This window comes from Oreochromis niloticus, linkage group LG18 (genome assembly GCF_001858045.2).
Source record: "Oreochromis niloticus isolate F11D_XX linkage group LG18, O_niloticus_UMD_NMBU, whole genome shotgun sequence".
Lineage (NCBI taxonomy): Eukaryota > Metazoa > Chordata > Actinopteri > Cichliformes > Cichlidae > Oreochromis > Oreochromis niloticus.
Genome location: NC_031982.2, coordinates 2,464,501 through 2,481,372, shown reverse-complemented (window position 1 = coordinate 2,481,372; position 16,872 = coordinate 2,464,501). Strand labels below are relative to the sequence as shown.

General features: G+C 42.2%; 1 protein-coding gene across 2 annotated transcripts; it reads left to right on the top strand.

Annotated features, from left to right (window-relative positions):
• Window positions 1-7,550: 7,550 nt before the first annotated feature.
• cryz (crystallin, zeta (quinone reductase)) lies at window positions 7,551-15,844 on the top strand. Of its 2 annotated transcripts, none has more exons than XM_003453162.5 (8): window positions 7,551-7,771; window positions 9,685-9,837; window positions 10,061-10,224; window positions 10,759-10,810; window positions 14,277-14,426; window positions 14,510-14,611; window positions 15,152-15,247; window positions 15,590-15,844. In XM_003453162.5, exons 1-8 carry the CDS (start codon window positions 7,652-7,654, stop codon window positions 15,749-15,751), a joined length of 999 nt encoding a protein of 332 aa, XP_003453210.1. In that variant the 5' UTR covers window positions 7,551-7,651; the 3' UTR covers window positions 15,752-15,844. The 2 variants fall into 2 exon arrangements, with proteins under 2 accessions (XP_003453210.1, XP_013131767.1); XM_013276313.3 differs by having other exon boundaries at window positions 15,152-15,274.
• The last annotated feature ends 1,028 nt before the right edge of the window (window positions 15,845-16,872 follow it).

Here is a 16,872-nt window from a genome sequence, read left to right as displayed (position 1 = left end):
GGGTTTTTTTCGCTGTAAAAAGAAGTTTTCTTCCCACGCACAACGGACGCTAATGTTTTTGTCACTTTTTATGGAATCAAACTCAAAATAAGGTCAGTACTTCCACGCTTTAAACGCTGCACGCTCATACTCTCTCCCGTACTTGATATATTATCCATTGTTGATCTGCAGACAGCTGTTGTCACGAACGTCGCACTCGCTTACGTCACTATCATGAGACATTCTCGCAAAAAACTCACGGTTTTAGTAACGCAGTAACGCAGCGTTCCTACGGGAAAGTAACTGTAATCTAATTACCGTTTTTGCAATGGTAATCCCTTACATTACTCGTTACTTGAAAAAAGTAATCGGATTACAGTAACGCGTTACAAGTAACGCGTTACTGCCCATCTCTGCTCCTGAAGACCTTCTATGACTCTGTGGTGGCCTCAGCCATCTTTTACAGTGTGGTCTGCTGGGGTGGCAGCATCTCTGCCAGGGACAGGAAGAGACTGAACAGGCTGATCCGAAGGGCCAGCTCTGTTCTAGGATGCTCTCTGGTCCCAGTGGAGGTGGTGAGTGACAGGAGAATGGTGGCTAAGCTGTCATGATGGACAACATCTCCCACCCCATGCAGGAGACTGTGATAGCCCTGAGCAGCTCCTTCAGTGGCAGGCTGCGGCACCCACGGTGTGGGACGGAGAGACTTCGCAGGTCTTTCCTCCCCACTGCTGTCAGACTCCACAACAAAGACTTCAACTGATCTAACACACACATGTGCAATAACACTAAGTGCAATACTCTTTTTCTGAAAAAGTTGTATTTTTTACTCAGTTGTATAAAGCATTTGCATTCTATTTTTTATCCTATTGTATATTTTATTCTATTTATTCTACTGTATATAGTATTTTATTTTATTTTATTCTATTCTTTACAGTTGTGTACAGTATTCTTATTTCTATTCTATTCTATTCTTATTGTATTCTAATTTTGCTATATAAGTTTTGCACTGTCCACTTCCTGCTGTGACAAAACAAATTTCCCACGTGTGAGACTAATAAAGGTTATCTTATCTTATCTTATAAGAAGAAAGCTTGGAGAGAAGCTTTTTTCTTTTTCTTTGAAAGGCTTGTATGGGTGAACGGGGCGAACACCCCCTCTACATATGGCCTGCATTTGTATAGCGCTTTACTCAGTCCCTAAGGACCCCAAAGCGCTTTACACTACATTCAGTCATTCACCCATTCACACACACATTCACACACTGGCAATGGCAAGCTACATTGTAGCCACAGCTGCCCTGGGGCGCACTGACAGAGGCGAGGCTGCCGGACACTGGCGCCACCGGGCCCTCCGACCACCACCAGTAGGCAAACATGGGGTTAGTATCTTGCCCAAGGATATTTGGCATGCAGCCAGGAGGCAGCCTGGGATCGAACCACCGACCTTCTGATTAGTGGCTGACCTGCTCTGCCGCTACAGCCACCCCTATATATATATATATATATATATATATATATATATATATATATATATATATATATATGTGGGGACGTGCTGGGTGTTCATATATATATATATGTATATATATATATATATATATATATATATATATATATATATATGTATATATATATATATATATATAAAAACACCCATCTCGCCCTGCGGGCGGTTTATCCTTCAAGCTCGGGTCCTCTACCAGAGGCCTGGGAGCTTGAGGGTCCTGCGCAGTATCTTAGCTGTTCCCAGGACTGCGCTCTTCTGGACAGAGATGTCCGATGTTGTTCCCGGGATCTGCTGGAGCCACTCGCCTAGCTTGGGAGTCACCGCACCTAGTGCTCCGATTACCACGGGGACCACCGTTACCTTCACCCTCCACATCCTCTCGAGCTCTTCTCTGAGCCCTTGGTATTTCTCCAGCTTCTCGTGTTCCTTCTTCCTGATATTGCTGTCATTCGGAACCGCTACATCGATCACTACGGCCGTCTTCTCCTGTTTGTCTACCACCACTATGTCCGGTTGGTTAGCCACCACCATTTTGTCCGTCTGTATCTGGAAGTCCCACAGGATCTTAGCTTGGTCATTCTCCACCACCCTTGGGGGCATCTCCCATTTTGACCTCGGGACTTCCAGGTTATACTCGGCACAGATGTTCCTGTACACTATGCCGGCCACTTGGTTATGGCGTTCCATGTATGCCTTGCCTGCTAGCATCTTGCACCCTGCTGTTATGTGCTGGATTGTCTCGGGGGCATCTTTACACAGCCTGCACCTGGGGTCTTGCCTGGTGTGATAGACCCCAGCCTCTATGGATCTTGTACTCAGAGCTTGTTCTTGTGCTGCCATGATTAGTGCCTCTGTGCTGTCTTTCAGTCCAGCTTTGTCCAGCCACTGGTAGGATTTCTGGATATCAGCCACCTCCTCTATCTGCCGGTGGTACATACCGTGCAGGGGCCTGTCCTTCCATGATGGTTCCTCGTCTCCCTCCTCTTTCTTGGGTTTCTGCTGCCTAAGGTATTCACTGAGCACTCTGTCAGTTGGGGCCATCTTCCCAATGTATTCTTGGATGTTCGTTGTCTCATCCTGGACTGTGGTGCTGACACTCACCAGTCCCCGGCCCCCTTCCTTCCGCTTAGCGTACAGCCTCAGGGTGCTGGACTTGGGGTGAAACCCTCCATGCATGGTAAGGAGCTTTCTTGTCTTGATGTCAGTGGCTTTTAGCTCCTCCTTTGGCCAGCCTATTACCCCAGCAGGGTACCTGATCACGGGCAGGGCGTAGGTGTTGATGGCCTGGATCTTGTTCTTACCATTCAGCTGACTCCTCAGGACTTGCCTGACCCTCTGCAGGTATTTGGTGGTTGCAGCCTTTCTAGCGGCCTCTTCATGGTTCCCATTCACCTGCGGGATCCCCAGGTACTTGTAACTGTCCTCTATGTCTGCAATGTTGCCTTCTGGTAGTTCGATCCCCTCAGTTCTGACTACCTTCCCTCTCTTTGTTACCATCCGACTACACTTCTCCAGCCCGAATGACATTCCAATGTCATTGCTGTATAGCCTGGTAGTGTGTATCAGTGAATCGATGTCTCGTTCACTCTTGGCATACAGCTTGATGTCATCCATGTACAGGAGGTGGCTGACAACTGCTCCGTTCCGTAGTCGGTATCCGTAGCCAGTCTTGTTAATGATCTCACTGAGGGGGTTCAGGCCTATGCAGAACAGCAGTGGGGACAGGGCATCTCCTTGGTAGATCCCGCACTTGATGGTGACTTGTGCTATGGGCTTGGAGTTGGCCTCTAGTGTTGTACGCCACATCCCCATTGAGTTCCTGATGAAGGCTCTTAGGGTCCTGTTGATCTTGTACAATTCTAGGCATTCCAGTATCCAGCTGTGGGGCATTGAGTCATAGGCCTTCTTGTAATCAATCCAGGCAGTGCACAGGTTGGTCAGTCTGGTCTTGCAGTCTCGGCTGACTGTTCTGTCTACCAGTAGCTGGTGTTTTGCGCCTCTGGTATTCTTGCCAATCCCTTTCGGTGCCCCACTCATGTATTGACCCATGTGCCTGTTCATCTTAGTCGATATGATGCCTGACAGGAGCTTCCATGTAGTACTGAGGCAGGTTATTGGTCGGTAGTTGGACAGGACCGGTCCCTTCTTGGGGTCCTTGGGGATCAGGACCGTCCGACCTTCGGTTAGCCATTCCGGGTGTCTCTCGTTAGCTAGCAGCTGGTTCATTTGTGCTGCCAGACGCTCGTGGAGTGCAGTCAGCTTCTTCAGCCAGTAGGCGTGAACCATGTCGGGCCCTGGTGCTGTCCAACTCTTCATACTGGAGACCCTTTCTTGGATATCTGCCACTGTGATGGTTACTGGACCCTGTTCAGGGAGGTCGCTATGGTCTGCCCTCAGATCCACTAGCCACTGAGCATTCCCGTTATGGGTTGCATCCTTCTCCCATATGCTCTTCCAGTATTGCTCCGTCTCCAGCCTTGGTGGTGCTGTTCTCTTATTGTTCCCTTGCCACTGAGAGTACACCTTTGCTGGTTCTGTGGAGAACAGCTGGTTTATTCTCCTGCCTTCTATCTCTCTGGTGTACCTCCTCAAGCGGGTGGCCAAGGCTGTGAGTCTTTGCTTGGCAGTTTCCAAGGCCTCAGGTATGGACAGCTTGCTGTATTTCTTATGCACCTTCTTTGTCGCGCCTTTCTGCAACTCCGTTAGTTGGCTAACCTCCCTTCGTGCTACTTTGATCTTGCCCTCTAGCCTCCTTCTCCATGGAGGGTACTGCCCCTTGTGGCTGTTCAACTTGTAGCCAAGCATCTCACTGATCACTGCTGCCATAGTGTAGATCAGCTTGTTAGTGTCGGTAATCATGGTTGTAGGTATCATCCGTAGTGCTGCATTAACATCATCTAGCAGACCTTCTGAGGGTACTTCACGTAATCTTGGTAACCGGCTACGGGGGATCCAGGTTTCAAGCTTGGCCATGATCCTATCTTTCAGGTCAGTTCCTCTCGCACTCAACGATCCTTCTCCTATCGCACTTGGGGCTATGTACCCAATCTCGGGTGGGGGTGATGATATCTCCCCCCTGACCTGGTGTCCTGACTCCTCCTTGCCGTAGCATTTATGTTGTACCTCATCAATCTCTAGCTGTGAGAGCAGTCCCTTCTTTCGAATGTTGGAACACTGAGCTACTAGTTGTTTCGCCGTCATTTTGGATGTTGGGTATCAAAGAGTCCATAGGTCCCTCATCCTATTCATGTAACCCCTTCCGCCAGGGTTACTTGCGTAGTAGCATTCCAACAACGCCCTGTTTTCGTCTCTTGCCCACCGATGCCTTCTTGTTCCAGTAGCCCACTTCTCGTCAGGGTGCCCTGGTTCCTCAACACCTGACGCGGACCTTGTTGATCCGGGCGACGTCCGAGCCGGCATGCCTTCATATTTATCTGTCTCGCTCATGTCTGCGGTAGGCTCACTTAGCATAGGGGGTCTAGCCTTAGGACCCTTACTGGATACAGATGCCCCCGAATCGAACTTGCGATCTTCTGCTCCAAAGGCGTGTAGTATATATATATATATATATATATATATATATATATATATATATATATATATATATATATGTATATGAAGACAGATAGAGTATACATAGTATGCAAACGGCTTACAAACAGCCATTATAATTAATCAGACAATGAGAATAGGACAAATCAACAACTGACAATGACTAATTAATATTGTGCTGAACACAGTCCAGAAGATTCAGTAAGCTACATCAGTGTCTACTGTTTACTCTCATAGCCAAGTGGCTAACAAACGTAAACTGACATTTTCACTATCCCTACTAATTAATATTATCTTGTTGTATCTCTGTTGTGGTCAGTGCGATCCTCTGTGCTGTTGCATGCTGGGGCAGCAGGTTGAGGGTCACAGATGCCAACAGACTAAATAAACTGATCCACAAGGCCAGTAATGTGGGGAGTTGGACTCCGTTAGGGTGGTGTCTGAGAGGCAGATGTTGTCCAAGATAAGGACAATCATGGATAATAATTTCCACCCACTCCATGACGTACTGGCTAGTCACAGGAGCACGTTCAGTGAGAGACTGAGATTACCAAAAAGCAGCTCGGAACAACACAGGAAGTCATTCCTGCCCATGGCCATCTCCCTGTACAACTCCTCCATCTACACTGTAAACACTGCAATAGTTACAGCCTTTTTACACACGCTCTTTTTTACTCTGTAATGTCTTGATGCATGCTCAATCATCCAGGTAAGTAAATCTCCAAAAGTTGATTCTGTTCATCTGGATGTAGCGTTTTATGGGAGAAACGTTTCATCACTCATCCAAGTGACTTCTTCAGTCTCAACTGACTGCAGGTTTCCCCAATCTTGGATGACTGACGAAACGTTTCTCCCACAAAACGCTACGTCCAGATGAACAGAATCAACTTTTGGAGATCTACTCTGTAATATTCTTGCCAATTTTCTTGATATTTATTTATAATCACCTCTGTTATTTCTTAAAATTTATAGTGATCTGTATATATTAGTGCTATTTCCTAAATGTGTAAAATCTGTAACATAGTATTGTTTGGAGTTTAGTCTGTTACTGTTACTATTTTTAGAATTTCTTATTGGACCAACTGAAACCCACATAATGTCCTTAGGGATTAATAAAGTATTCTGAATATGATTCTGATTGTTTCAGGATGACCTGGCCATTGTCCAATGACACACCTGCTTACCTGTATCTTTTGCTCGTTTCTCCTCCTCTTCTTTTCTCTTTTTCTAAACTAAGCACCTGATGGCTTTGAACTTTTCTTGTCCATCTTCCATTGGTTTTAATTTTTCCACTCCAGAACACCCATCCCCCAACCCGAGGATCATCACTACATAACCTAATAGACCTACACCTTAGTTCACAGATTCACTTTATCTAGGGTTTATTTCTGCGATTTTGCACAACCCAGGATTCAAATCATGAATACATAATGGGCTTGGATTTACAACATTATGAATGAAATGTGCTCTATTTGGAAGCAGCCGGGGCCCTCCCCTTTCGACAGGTTGTGCGAGACTTTAAATCATCAAACTGTAAATTATAAATTTTAAATTGTTTGATCCCTTTACCCCTAGTCCTAAAGTGTATATTTATTGTCTTACTCTTCTTATATTTATTGTTTGTTTACTTGCACTGTTGTAACTGGAGCCTCGTCGTCTCGTCTCTCTATATACTGTACTGTATATAGCGGAGATGACAATAAAGTTTACTTTGACTTCAGCACAGCAGCAAGCAGGCGCACCGAGGGCTCTCGACCTCACTTTATAGAATTTCGAGAAAAAAAAAATCGGTGCAAATTATAAGTCTGCATCATAATGTCTGGTGTTTTCGTGTTTGTTGGTTTGTTTTTATTTTGCGAGTTGGTTATTAGATGCTGCTCCAGCCAGCCAGTGAATCCCCCGCCGCAAGCAGCAGGCGCACCTCGCAAACGGAGGGCGCCCTTACTCCCAGCAAATGGGCGATAGAAAACCGATCGGTGCCCATGTCATCTCCAAAATGCGCTGGCATGACGTCGGGGCAGCATGAGTACGAGCAACTTTGTTTTGGAGATGCCGCCCATGTCGCTCCTATCAAAAACCGCTACTGTATGTTCCTCTGACAGTGCTTCACTTTCACAGTTTCAAATCCGGAAATTTCAGATTTGAAAATGAGCAGAGTAAATTTTCCTGACACACATACAACACAGATTAATGCGACATTAAGAACTGGACTTACTGTGCTGACGTGCACTGAAATTAGTGGAAAAGGATCCAGCTAACAACTGTGATCAGTGTCAAGTATCAGACAGACTTTGCATAATAATTCCAGTGTAAATATTGTGTGGTATTTTTAAAAAAAACGTACTTCTAAATGTGACACATGATACTTGTGCAGCTGTGCTGGAGCATCCCACAGAATTACAAAGTAAAAGCCGTGTGCGCACAGTGTTGGCCTGGACTGTAGAAGTAGACGCCGTCGACGGAGCACTTCCCCAGCCGCACAGGAGAGGGCGACAATACAGAAAACCTTCAACAAACGCCTAAAAACGTAGAAGAAGCAGCGCAATTTCACGCAGTTTGGAAGTCTCGAAGAGTACGACGTCCGACTTTTAAGGCTGATTTATTTGAGCGCATGTGTGCCAGCATGTCAGGCAGCAGGCTGATGAGAGCCATCAGAGTTAGTGAGTTCGGAGCTCCGTCCGTCCTCAGACTGCGCTCTGACGTGACTGTCCCTCAGCCCGGGCGCACACAGGTGAGACCCACGCAGCTGGACTACTCCGTGCAAAGGGCACACAGCAGCAGCTGCACGTCACAGTAAAATCACGCGTGATTTTTGAAACACACTCACTGCTTATAATCTGCTTATAGAGTTTCATGAAATCATAAACCTGCATTACGGTGTGTTTGATTTTGGTGCTTGGCCTTCTGCAATACTTCTTTATTGTCTGATTATTTCCTGATAGCATTTAAATTTACAGTAATTGATTACAGAGCAGTGGGGAGTAGATTTCATCACAGTGGACGTCTTTCTGAATGTACTGCAACTAAGTTTAAGAATATAATCTTCAATGCCCTGTACCAACACACGTACAGCAGAGCAGCTACCTGAACGCTACTCCAACAGAGGTTGATTATCTTGTTAATAACTAAACCTCCTCCCTACGAGTGACTCTGGATACTGTAGCTCCTGTGAAAAATAAGGCCTCAAATCAGAAATACTTGACTCCCTGGTATAATTCTCAAACACGTAGCCTAAAGCAGATAACTCGTAAGCTAGAGAGGAAGTGGTGTATCACACATTTAGAAGATCATCATTTAGCCTGGAGAAATAGTTTGCTGCTTTATAAGAAAGCCCTGCTACTGCTAAGCAGATGACACCCAACTTTCGTTTTATCTGGCTTCACGAATTTATCTGTCCATGAAGCCAGATAACACACACCAATTAGTTAAACTGCAGGAATGTCTTAAAGACATAAAGAGCTGGATGACCTCTAATTTTCTGCTTCTTAATTTAGATAAAACTGAGGTTATTGTACTCGGCCCTGAAAATCTTAGAAATACGGTATCTACCCAGATTCTTACTCTGGATGGCATTACCTTGGCCTCCAGTAACACTGTGAGGCCAAGGAAACTGAGACACTTTGTCTCAAAACTCATGATACCCTGCTCTCCACTACATAAGCTGCCTTTTTAAGTAAAAAGTATAAGTATTTGTAAACTGGCACTGATACTTGGTATCAGATTAATACCAGATTCTGCAGTATCGCAGAGCACTAGCTGCAAGCATAATAGAACAGACACTAAAAACTCCCTGAAAGGGAGGGGTGGAAAAGGAATGTGTACCAACAATGACCTGACAGCACCGCTACAAAACAAGTTGCAAATTCATCTCCAGCTTCCTTTCAGTTATTAAAGCCCATAAAGTCATTTTTTAAATTGATTCTTGACAAAACAAATATACTTGCCTTTTTTTGAATGATGTTAATATCAAATTCTACATGTGAAATCATGTAGAAGTCAATTCTAATTTAATTATTAGCAAAAAGTAGTACAAGTAATACTTGTTCTGGTCACAGATCCTGGATGGACCTCTGCACTGGTTATCCAGTTCTCAAAGAAATGTGCTGAATCACACAGGAATAAATTGGCACTGAATGAGTGTTAAATGTCTGTACAGTACTATCAAAGTGGCAAAAGGGTAAACCCCCACTTACGTCAGAACATCTATCAAGTGTCATTGCAATTGCATTCTTTTACTTGGAATAAAAAAGCTGTGAACATGTTTTTAAGTCAGAAATCTGATTTTGTTATAGTCAATAGCAAATAAATCAAGGGTAAAATCTGAGAAATGTATCCAGTAGTTGAAGTTTTGTAGTCAGGCAGCTGTTTCTTAAGCTTGAAATGATGGTCAAATTGAAACATTTAGAAATTTTAAAGATTGAAGTGGCTAAGACTAGAATTAATGGCCCCAGGTGGACAAACTTGTATCGACTTTTGTTATTTACTGCACTATTTACACTATTGTGCACAGCGTGTTTGTAACCTGTGATTATTATACAAGTTTCAGTGATTTAAATGAAATATTTGAGTAATAGTGTTTAAAATCTCCTAATCTCTCAGCCCACATGGCACAGTCCATCTGAAGTCTCTCTCTATCTCATATAGGTGTTGATCCGTGTCCATGCCTGTGGAGTGAACCCTGTGGAAACTTACATCCGAGCTGGGACATATGCAAGGAAACCCACCCTGCCTTACACACCTGGCTCTGATATAGCAGGAGTGGTGGAATCAGTTGGAGAAGGAGTGACTGCAGTGAAGGTCAGAGTACAGATGACTGGGGATGTGATAGCAGCTACATGTCAGTGCAGTTATATGATCATATCGAGATCAGTCCTCCATCTTCTGTTTAGCATCACTTAAAACTTGTGTAAATCCAAGTTTAGCCTATAGAAAATACACAGAGACAATGTGAGAAGGAACTCTTAAAAAAGGAGATACAGGAGGTGTGCACAGTGTGTGAACATATGTGTGGGTTTTCCAGGCAGGGGATCGTGTGTTCACCACAGCTACAGAGACTGGAGGCTATGCAGAGTACACTGTAGCAGCTGGCGACTCTGTTTACAAGCTGCCTGATGCTTTAGACTTCACACAGGGAGCAGCCATCGGGATCCCGTACTTCACCGCCTACAGAGCTCTGATCCACAAGTAAGACACACCTGTTCTAATCAGGGCGAGCTGTAGTAGGATTCCACCAGCTGCAGATCTTAAAGAGCAAAGCAATGAAATTCAATTGTTATTATTAGCGAAGCAAGTCACACAACAAGTCATAAAACAATAAGGAACACAAGTGAACATGATTTTAAACACATATTAATATTTCTAATTCAAATTATAAGGTCCAGAAAAAATCTTTTAGTGGGCTTATATGACAACAGAAAGTGCTGAAAAAGTAATGTCAGCTAAAATATATTATAACAACAAGAAATACATGTGTATCTCTTCCTGTATATAATCAAGTCTACACAGCTGTGTGGTACTTATACTGCCCTCTGGTCAAAACCTTGATCAGCTCTTCTTCCTTCCACACTGACAAGTCCAGATATATGCATATCCCAACTCTGAACATACATCATGTTACAAAGGGAAGATCAATGTTTTTAATAGAGGGGGTGGTTAATTAGTAATGCAGCACCATACTGTTAACTTTCACCTACTCTGTGGGTTTTTTGTGTTGTGCAGAGCGCACGCCAAGGCTGGAGAGACCGTTCTTATTCATGGAGCCAGTGGAGGGGTGAGACTGTTCTTCAGCTATAGGAGATAAAGCTCCAATTTCTAACAAATCATCATTAGGCTGACCTAGATCTCTAAAATATCCTGGAAGGATGCCAAAGTATAGTGACACCAATCCGATACATCTAAACATATTTTAGGAGCAGCTGTTGTATTAATCTGTTTTTAAAGCCCGAAAAAGATTTTGAACACTTGCAGTGCTTTCCTGATCTGTAGGTCAACTAAAACTTGTTTTGCCTTTCTTTCCCTTCAAAAGTTGAAGTGTTATAGTGTGTGAGTGGGTTAAGGGAGAGTATGGTGGAGAATATTACAGAGTTTGTCCTCAAGTCTAAATACTTCATTATGCATTATGAAAAATATTACAATATTGCACACAAAATACTAAAGGAATGAACAAAATCACTAATGCATAAAAGGGAGAAAAGTAGTCCTGATACTGATCCCTGTGGGACCCCATATTTGATAGTTATACTTTGAGATTTATTACCATTTACACAAACATATTGCTCCTTTTCCTACATATAATATCTAATTGAACTGAGTGCCGTGCCCCTCACAACATAAATCTGTAGTTTGCCTAGGAGGATTTTGAAATAATAGAATCAAACTTTCAGTAAGTTAAGAAAGATTCCAGTACCACATTGACCTGTAGCATTAGTTTATTGATTTTTTTTTCAACAAGATCAAGAACTGCCGTACAAGTGGTTCTCTTTAGTTCCAAAGCCATACCGTGACGGGATAATGATTCTCTAAGTAACAATTTTCAATGTACTTCGGATAGTATAGATATAAGACAGTGGTTTTGCTTGTTATTTTCATCTCCACGCCTCAATATTGAGATCATTTTCACAACCTTTGTCATTTTATGTACCACCCCACAAACCAGAGAGAGACTGATGGAATAAACAAGTGGATGCGTAATTTAATTTGATTACAAATATGATTCACACCTAATGTAAGGGAGCTTGAGTTCTGTTTTTATCTCTTGGTGTCAAAAAGAAAGTGTTTTAAAAAATGACTTTTGTTTATAAGTGACACCCTGAAGAGGGCGAATAATTATGGATAGATTTTCTTTTTTGGAGATAAAATATTTAATAAAACTGTTGGTAAGATTTTCATGATTTGGAACATTTCTGGCATTTTACTCGACCCTGGTGTCAGTGAGCACATTGGTAAGATGTGTGCTATTCAAATCATACTGCCTAAAGGAAGCATGTACAGTGGGATGCAAAAGTTTGGGCAACCTTGTTAATAGTCATTTTCCTGTATAAATCGTTGGTTGTTACGATAGAATATATCAGTTAAATATATCATATAGGAGACAGACAAAGTGATATTTGAGAAGTGAAACGAAGTTTATTGGATTTGTGTGCTAAACAAAATCAGGCAGGTGCACTAATTTGGGGACCACAAAAAAAGAAATGAAATCAATATTTAGTAGATCCGCCTTTTGCAGAAATTACAGCCTCTAAACGCTTCCTGTAGGTTCCAATGAGAGTGGATTGTGGTTGAAGGTATTTTGGACCATTCCTCTTTACAAAACATCTCTAGTTCATTCAGGTTTGATGGCCTCCGAGCATGGACAGCTCTCTTTAACTCACACCACAGATTTCAATAATATTCAGGTCTGGGACTGAGATGGCCATTCCAGAATGTTGTACTTGTTCCTCTGCATGAATGCCTTAGTGGATTTTGAGCAGTGTTTCGGGTCGTTGTCTTGTTGAAAGATCCAGCCCCGGTGCAGCTTCAGCTTTGTCACTGATTCCTGGACATTGGTCTCCAGAATCTGCTGATACTGAGTGGAATCCATGTGTCCCTCAACTTTGACAAGATTCCCAGTCCCTGCACTGGCCACACAGCCCCACAGCATGATGGAACCACCACCATATTTTACTGTAGGTAGCAGGTGTTTTTCTTGGAATGCTGTGTTCCTTTTCCTCCATGCATAACGTCCCTTGTTATGCCCAAATAACTCAGTTTTAGTTTCATCAGTCCACAGCAGCTTATTCCAGAATGAAGCTGACTTGTCCAAATGTGCTTTAGCATACCTCAAGCGGCTCTGTTTCTACTGTGGGCGGAGAAAAGGCTTCCTCTGCATCACTCTCGCATACAGCATCTCCTTGTGTAAAGTGCGCCGAATGGTTGAACGATGCACAGTGACTCCATCTGCTGCAAGATGATGTTGGAGGTCTTTGGTGCTGGTCTGTGGGTTGACTCTGACTGTTCTCACCATTTGTCGCTTCTGTCTATCCGAGATTTTTCTTGGTCTGCCACGTCGAGCCTTAACTTGAACTGAGCCTGTGGTCTTCCATTTTCTCAATATGTTCCTAACTGTGGAAACAGACAGCTTAAATCTCTGAGACAGTTTTCTGTATCCTTCCCGTAAACCATGATGGTCAACAATCTTTGTCTTCAGGTCATTTGAAAGTTGTTTTGAGGCCCTCATGTTGCTACTCTTCAGAGAAAATTACAAGAGGAGGGAAACTTACAATTGACCCCCTTAGATACGCTTTCTCATTATTGGATTCACCTGTGTATGTAGGTCAGGGGTCACTGAGCTTACCAAGCCAATTTGAGTTCCAATAATTAGTTCTACAGGTTTTGGAATCAATAAAATGACAACAGTGCCCAAATTAATGCACCTGCCTGATTTTGTTTAAACAATTATTGCACACTTTCTGTAAATCCAATAAACCTCATTTCACTTCTCAAATATCACATCTCCTATATGATATATTTTACTGACATTTTTTATTGTAACAACCAACGATTTATATAGGAAAATAGTGACTATTAACAAGGTTGCCCAAACTTTTGCGTTCCACTGTATAATCTAAACAGAATTGGTCCTATCACAGAACCTTGTGGAACTCCATAATTAACTTTATTGTGGGAAGAGGACTCTCCATTTATATAAACAAATCGGAATCTATTATATAGATATGATTCAAACCACTGCAGCATCTGATATGTAAAAGATTTAAGACCATATTAGTAAACCTCCTGTCTAATAATCCTGACATCTAAAACCTAAGGATAAGGTAAAAGACATAAATTCAGTACCTTATATATAGTATCTTGATTTAATGTACTTACTCCTATGGCAAAATTATGTTGTTTGGCCTCTTCTGGTCTGATTGTGTATGTCACTGCTCTATAACTAACATGAAAACAACTAACCAGGGTAACTTTTTTCCCAGGTTTTTATACTTGTTTTTAATACAAGATCGTGTTAGTTTATGAACTAAAGAGATGCAGATGTCTAGAAAAAATTGTCTTTAATCAAATAATATAAACAGAAATGGAGTAAATGAATAAATGTTGGGCTTTGTGACTTTTTTACTGTTACATAAATATATTCTTGCATTACTTGTACTACCGTGGCTCATCAGCTTTAAATAAAAGTGACTAGAAATGTGTGCTAAAATGAAATTTAGCTACAATCAAATACTTTCTTCATCCAATAGGTGGGCATTGCAGCCTGTCAGTTGTCCCGTGCTCTGGGTCTTCAAGTTTTTGGGACAGCAGGGACACCAGAAGGGATGAAGTTGGTCCTTAACAATGGAGCTCACCTGGCCTTTAATCATAGACAAGAAGGATACACAGACAAAATCATGGTATTCACTCACATAGAAGTCAAGTGGCAGGAAAAACTCTTTCTGACCTTCCGAAATATGCTCTGTGTGTTTATGTATTCCAGGAAGCCACAGAGGGCCGAGGTGTAGATGTGATAGTGGAGATGCTGTCGAACATCAACCTCAGTAAGGACCTCCAGATGCTGGCCTATGGAGGGCGAGTGATGGTAGGACTACAGTTTTTTTTTTTTTTGAGAAATGTCCTCTAGGGCTGTAATGTCCTCTAGCAACCATCAGCTACAAAGCAAGAGGTGAGAAGCAAATAACGGACAAAGCAGCAGTGTTCACTGTTATTAAAGAACAGGTAGTATGAATAAAAAGTATGAATGACGTGGTGTGCAGCAGTAACAGGAGGTTGTCTGTCATTCCCAGCTAGCTCCAAACTCAAACAATGCAGCTCTTTATAAAATGTATTTAGGTCTTCTTTAGCTCAGCTTTGTTAGAAAATTTTAAAAACACCCAGTTCTGTGTATTCTGACAGACCTGTTGCAGCATAAAAGCATAGCGGACTAGTTAGCTGTAGGACATAACAACAGGTGTAGCAGGAAAGCACTGATGAAAATGCGTAGTAGTATTTCTAATGTTATATTGTCAGGTTTGGAACAGTACATCATTGTGCTGGGATTCATATCTACCAGAAATGTTCTGATATACAGTAGTTTACAAATACTCATCAATCATACCTCTACTTTGCTCTTTTTCTTTAGGTTGTTGGCTCCAGAGGATCTATAGAGATCAATCCCAGAGACACCATGGTTAAAGAGAGCAGCATAGTGGGAGTGGCCCTTTTCTTTGCAACACCGGTACAAAACAACAGCATCACAAAAATTGTCAGTTATCTAATTTTTTTTAAAATTTCATTTTAAAATTTAGTTTTTAATTCAGTTAAGCCTATTTTCCAGAGTAGGTTTGATTGTTATTATTTGAAAATGTTTCGTTTGTTAAGGTTAGTGTTCCGTGCTATTATTGTTATTATTTTTTATTTTATTTAGTTTTCCAAGTAAGCAAAATCATGCACATTGGTAATGCTACTGCCAAAACCTTTAGCTATGACTCCATACATGATACATAAATATGTACAGAATTCTTATTCCGTGCCCCATTTGGTGATTTGGACATCTTTCTTCTCCCCCTGCTCCTCTCAGGAGGAGATGAAGGAGTGTGGAGCTCTACTGTATGCAGGGATGGAAGCTGGTTGGTTGCGTCCAGTCGTCGGTTCCCAGTATCCGCTTGAAAAAGCTGCCCAGGCCCACCATGATATCATCGAGTCTCCTGGGGCTGCTGGGAAGATGGTCCTAACTATGTGATGACACGACCATGTAATGGGTCACAGGTCACCTTTACAGTTCAGGGTGTTTTTAAATGGGTGATACTTCAATAAAAAGTTTCAGAAACAGTTATTGTTGTTGTTTGTTGCTTCTATGGCAAAATCAGTTTGCTAGATCACAGAAAATAATGCAGAAAATCCTTAGGCTGGATTTGTTTTCACTGTACCATGATGCAGTGATTTGCCAATTGGATGAGACCTTACTGTGGTGAAGTTATTTCTTTAGTTCGTGTTAATATACCTTTGTATTTTTAAAGCTTAATTTAATATGATTGTTTTTCGAGAATGACCAGAGTGTTTTTGCAGATTTCTCCATAAGGTCTGTTGTCACTGATTTTCAGTTTAGTTCTTGTGTAATTTGGCATATCTCACTCTTTTCTCCTTGTTACCCTTCCTTAAGAATGGCATCTTGACAGCCAGCCTTCGCCTGAGAGCATTTGTGATTAGGGCTTCATTAAACAGTAGATGAATAAACTGAAGGACCCCATGCATATATCATGTCCAGAGTCAGGTCTATTCTGGTGGTTTTTTTGCCCTTTTTCTCAAGGACATGACTGCTCATCTGCTGTAGATAGTGTTTTTTTAAGCCTCCCACTTCTCTTTTGTCCTCCACTTGTTCAGTTTCCTCACATTGTTTTAAGAACACACTACACACTGTGTCAAAATATGCCAGGTCTCATCATCTATGGTTCATAACATCATCATAAGATAGACAGAAAATCTGGAGAAATCTGTGTGCAAGGAATAAGGCCAAAAAAAATAAGTATTGTACAGGGTGGGCCTTTTATATGGATACACTGTAATAAAATGGGAATGGTTGGTGATATTAAAGTCCTGTTTGTGGCACATTAGTATATGTGAGGGAGCAAACTCCTCAAGATGGGTGGTGACCATGGTGGCCATTTCGAAGTCGGCCATCTTGGATACAACTTTTGTTTTTTCAATAGGAAGGGGCCATGTGACACATCAAACTTATTGGTAATGTCACAAGAAAAACAATGGTGTGCTTGGTTTCAACGTAACTTTATTCTTTCATGAGTTATTTACAAGTTTCTGACCACTTATAAAATGTGTTCAATGTGCTGCCCATTGTGTTGGATT

Excerpts from the sequence above, each read along its gene's own strand:
- cryz (XM_013276313.3), top strand. The coding sequence starts at position 7,652 with ATGTGTGCCAGCATGTCAGGCAGCAGGCTGATGAGAGCCATCAGAGTT. Across the intron at positions 9,838-10,060 it reads AAGGAGTGACTGCAGTGAAG|GCAGGGGATCGTGTGTTCAC; the intron begins GTCAGAGTACAG and ends TGGGTTTTCCAG. Across the intron at positions 15,275-15,589 it reads ACAACAGCATCACAAAAATT|GAGGAGATGAAGGAGTGTGG; the intron begins GTCAGTTATCTA and ends TGCTCCTCTCAG.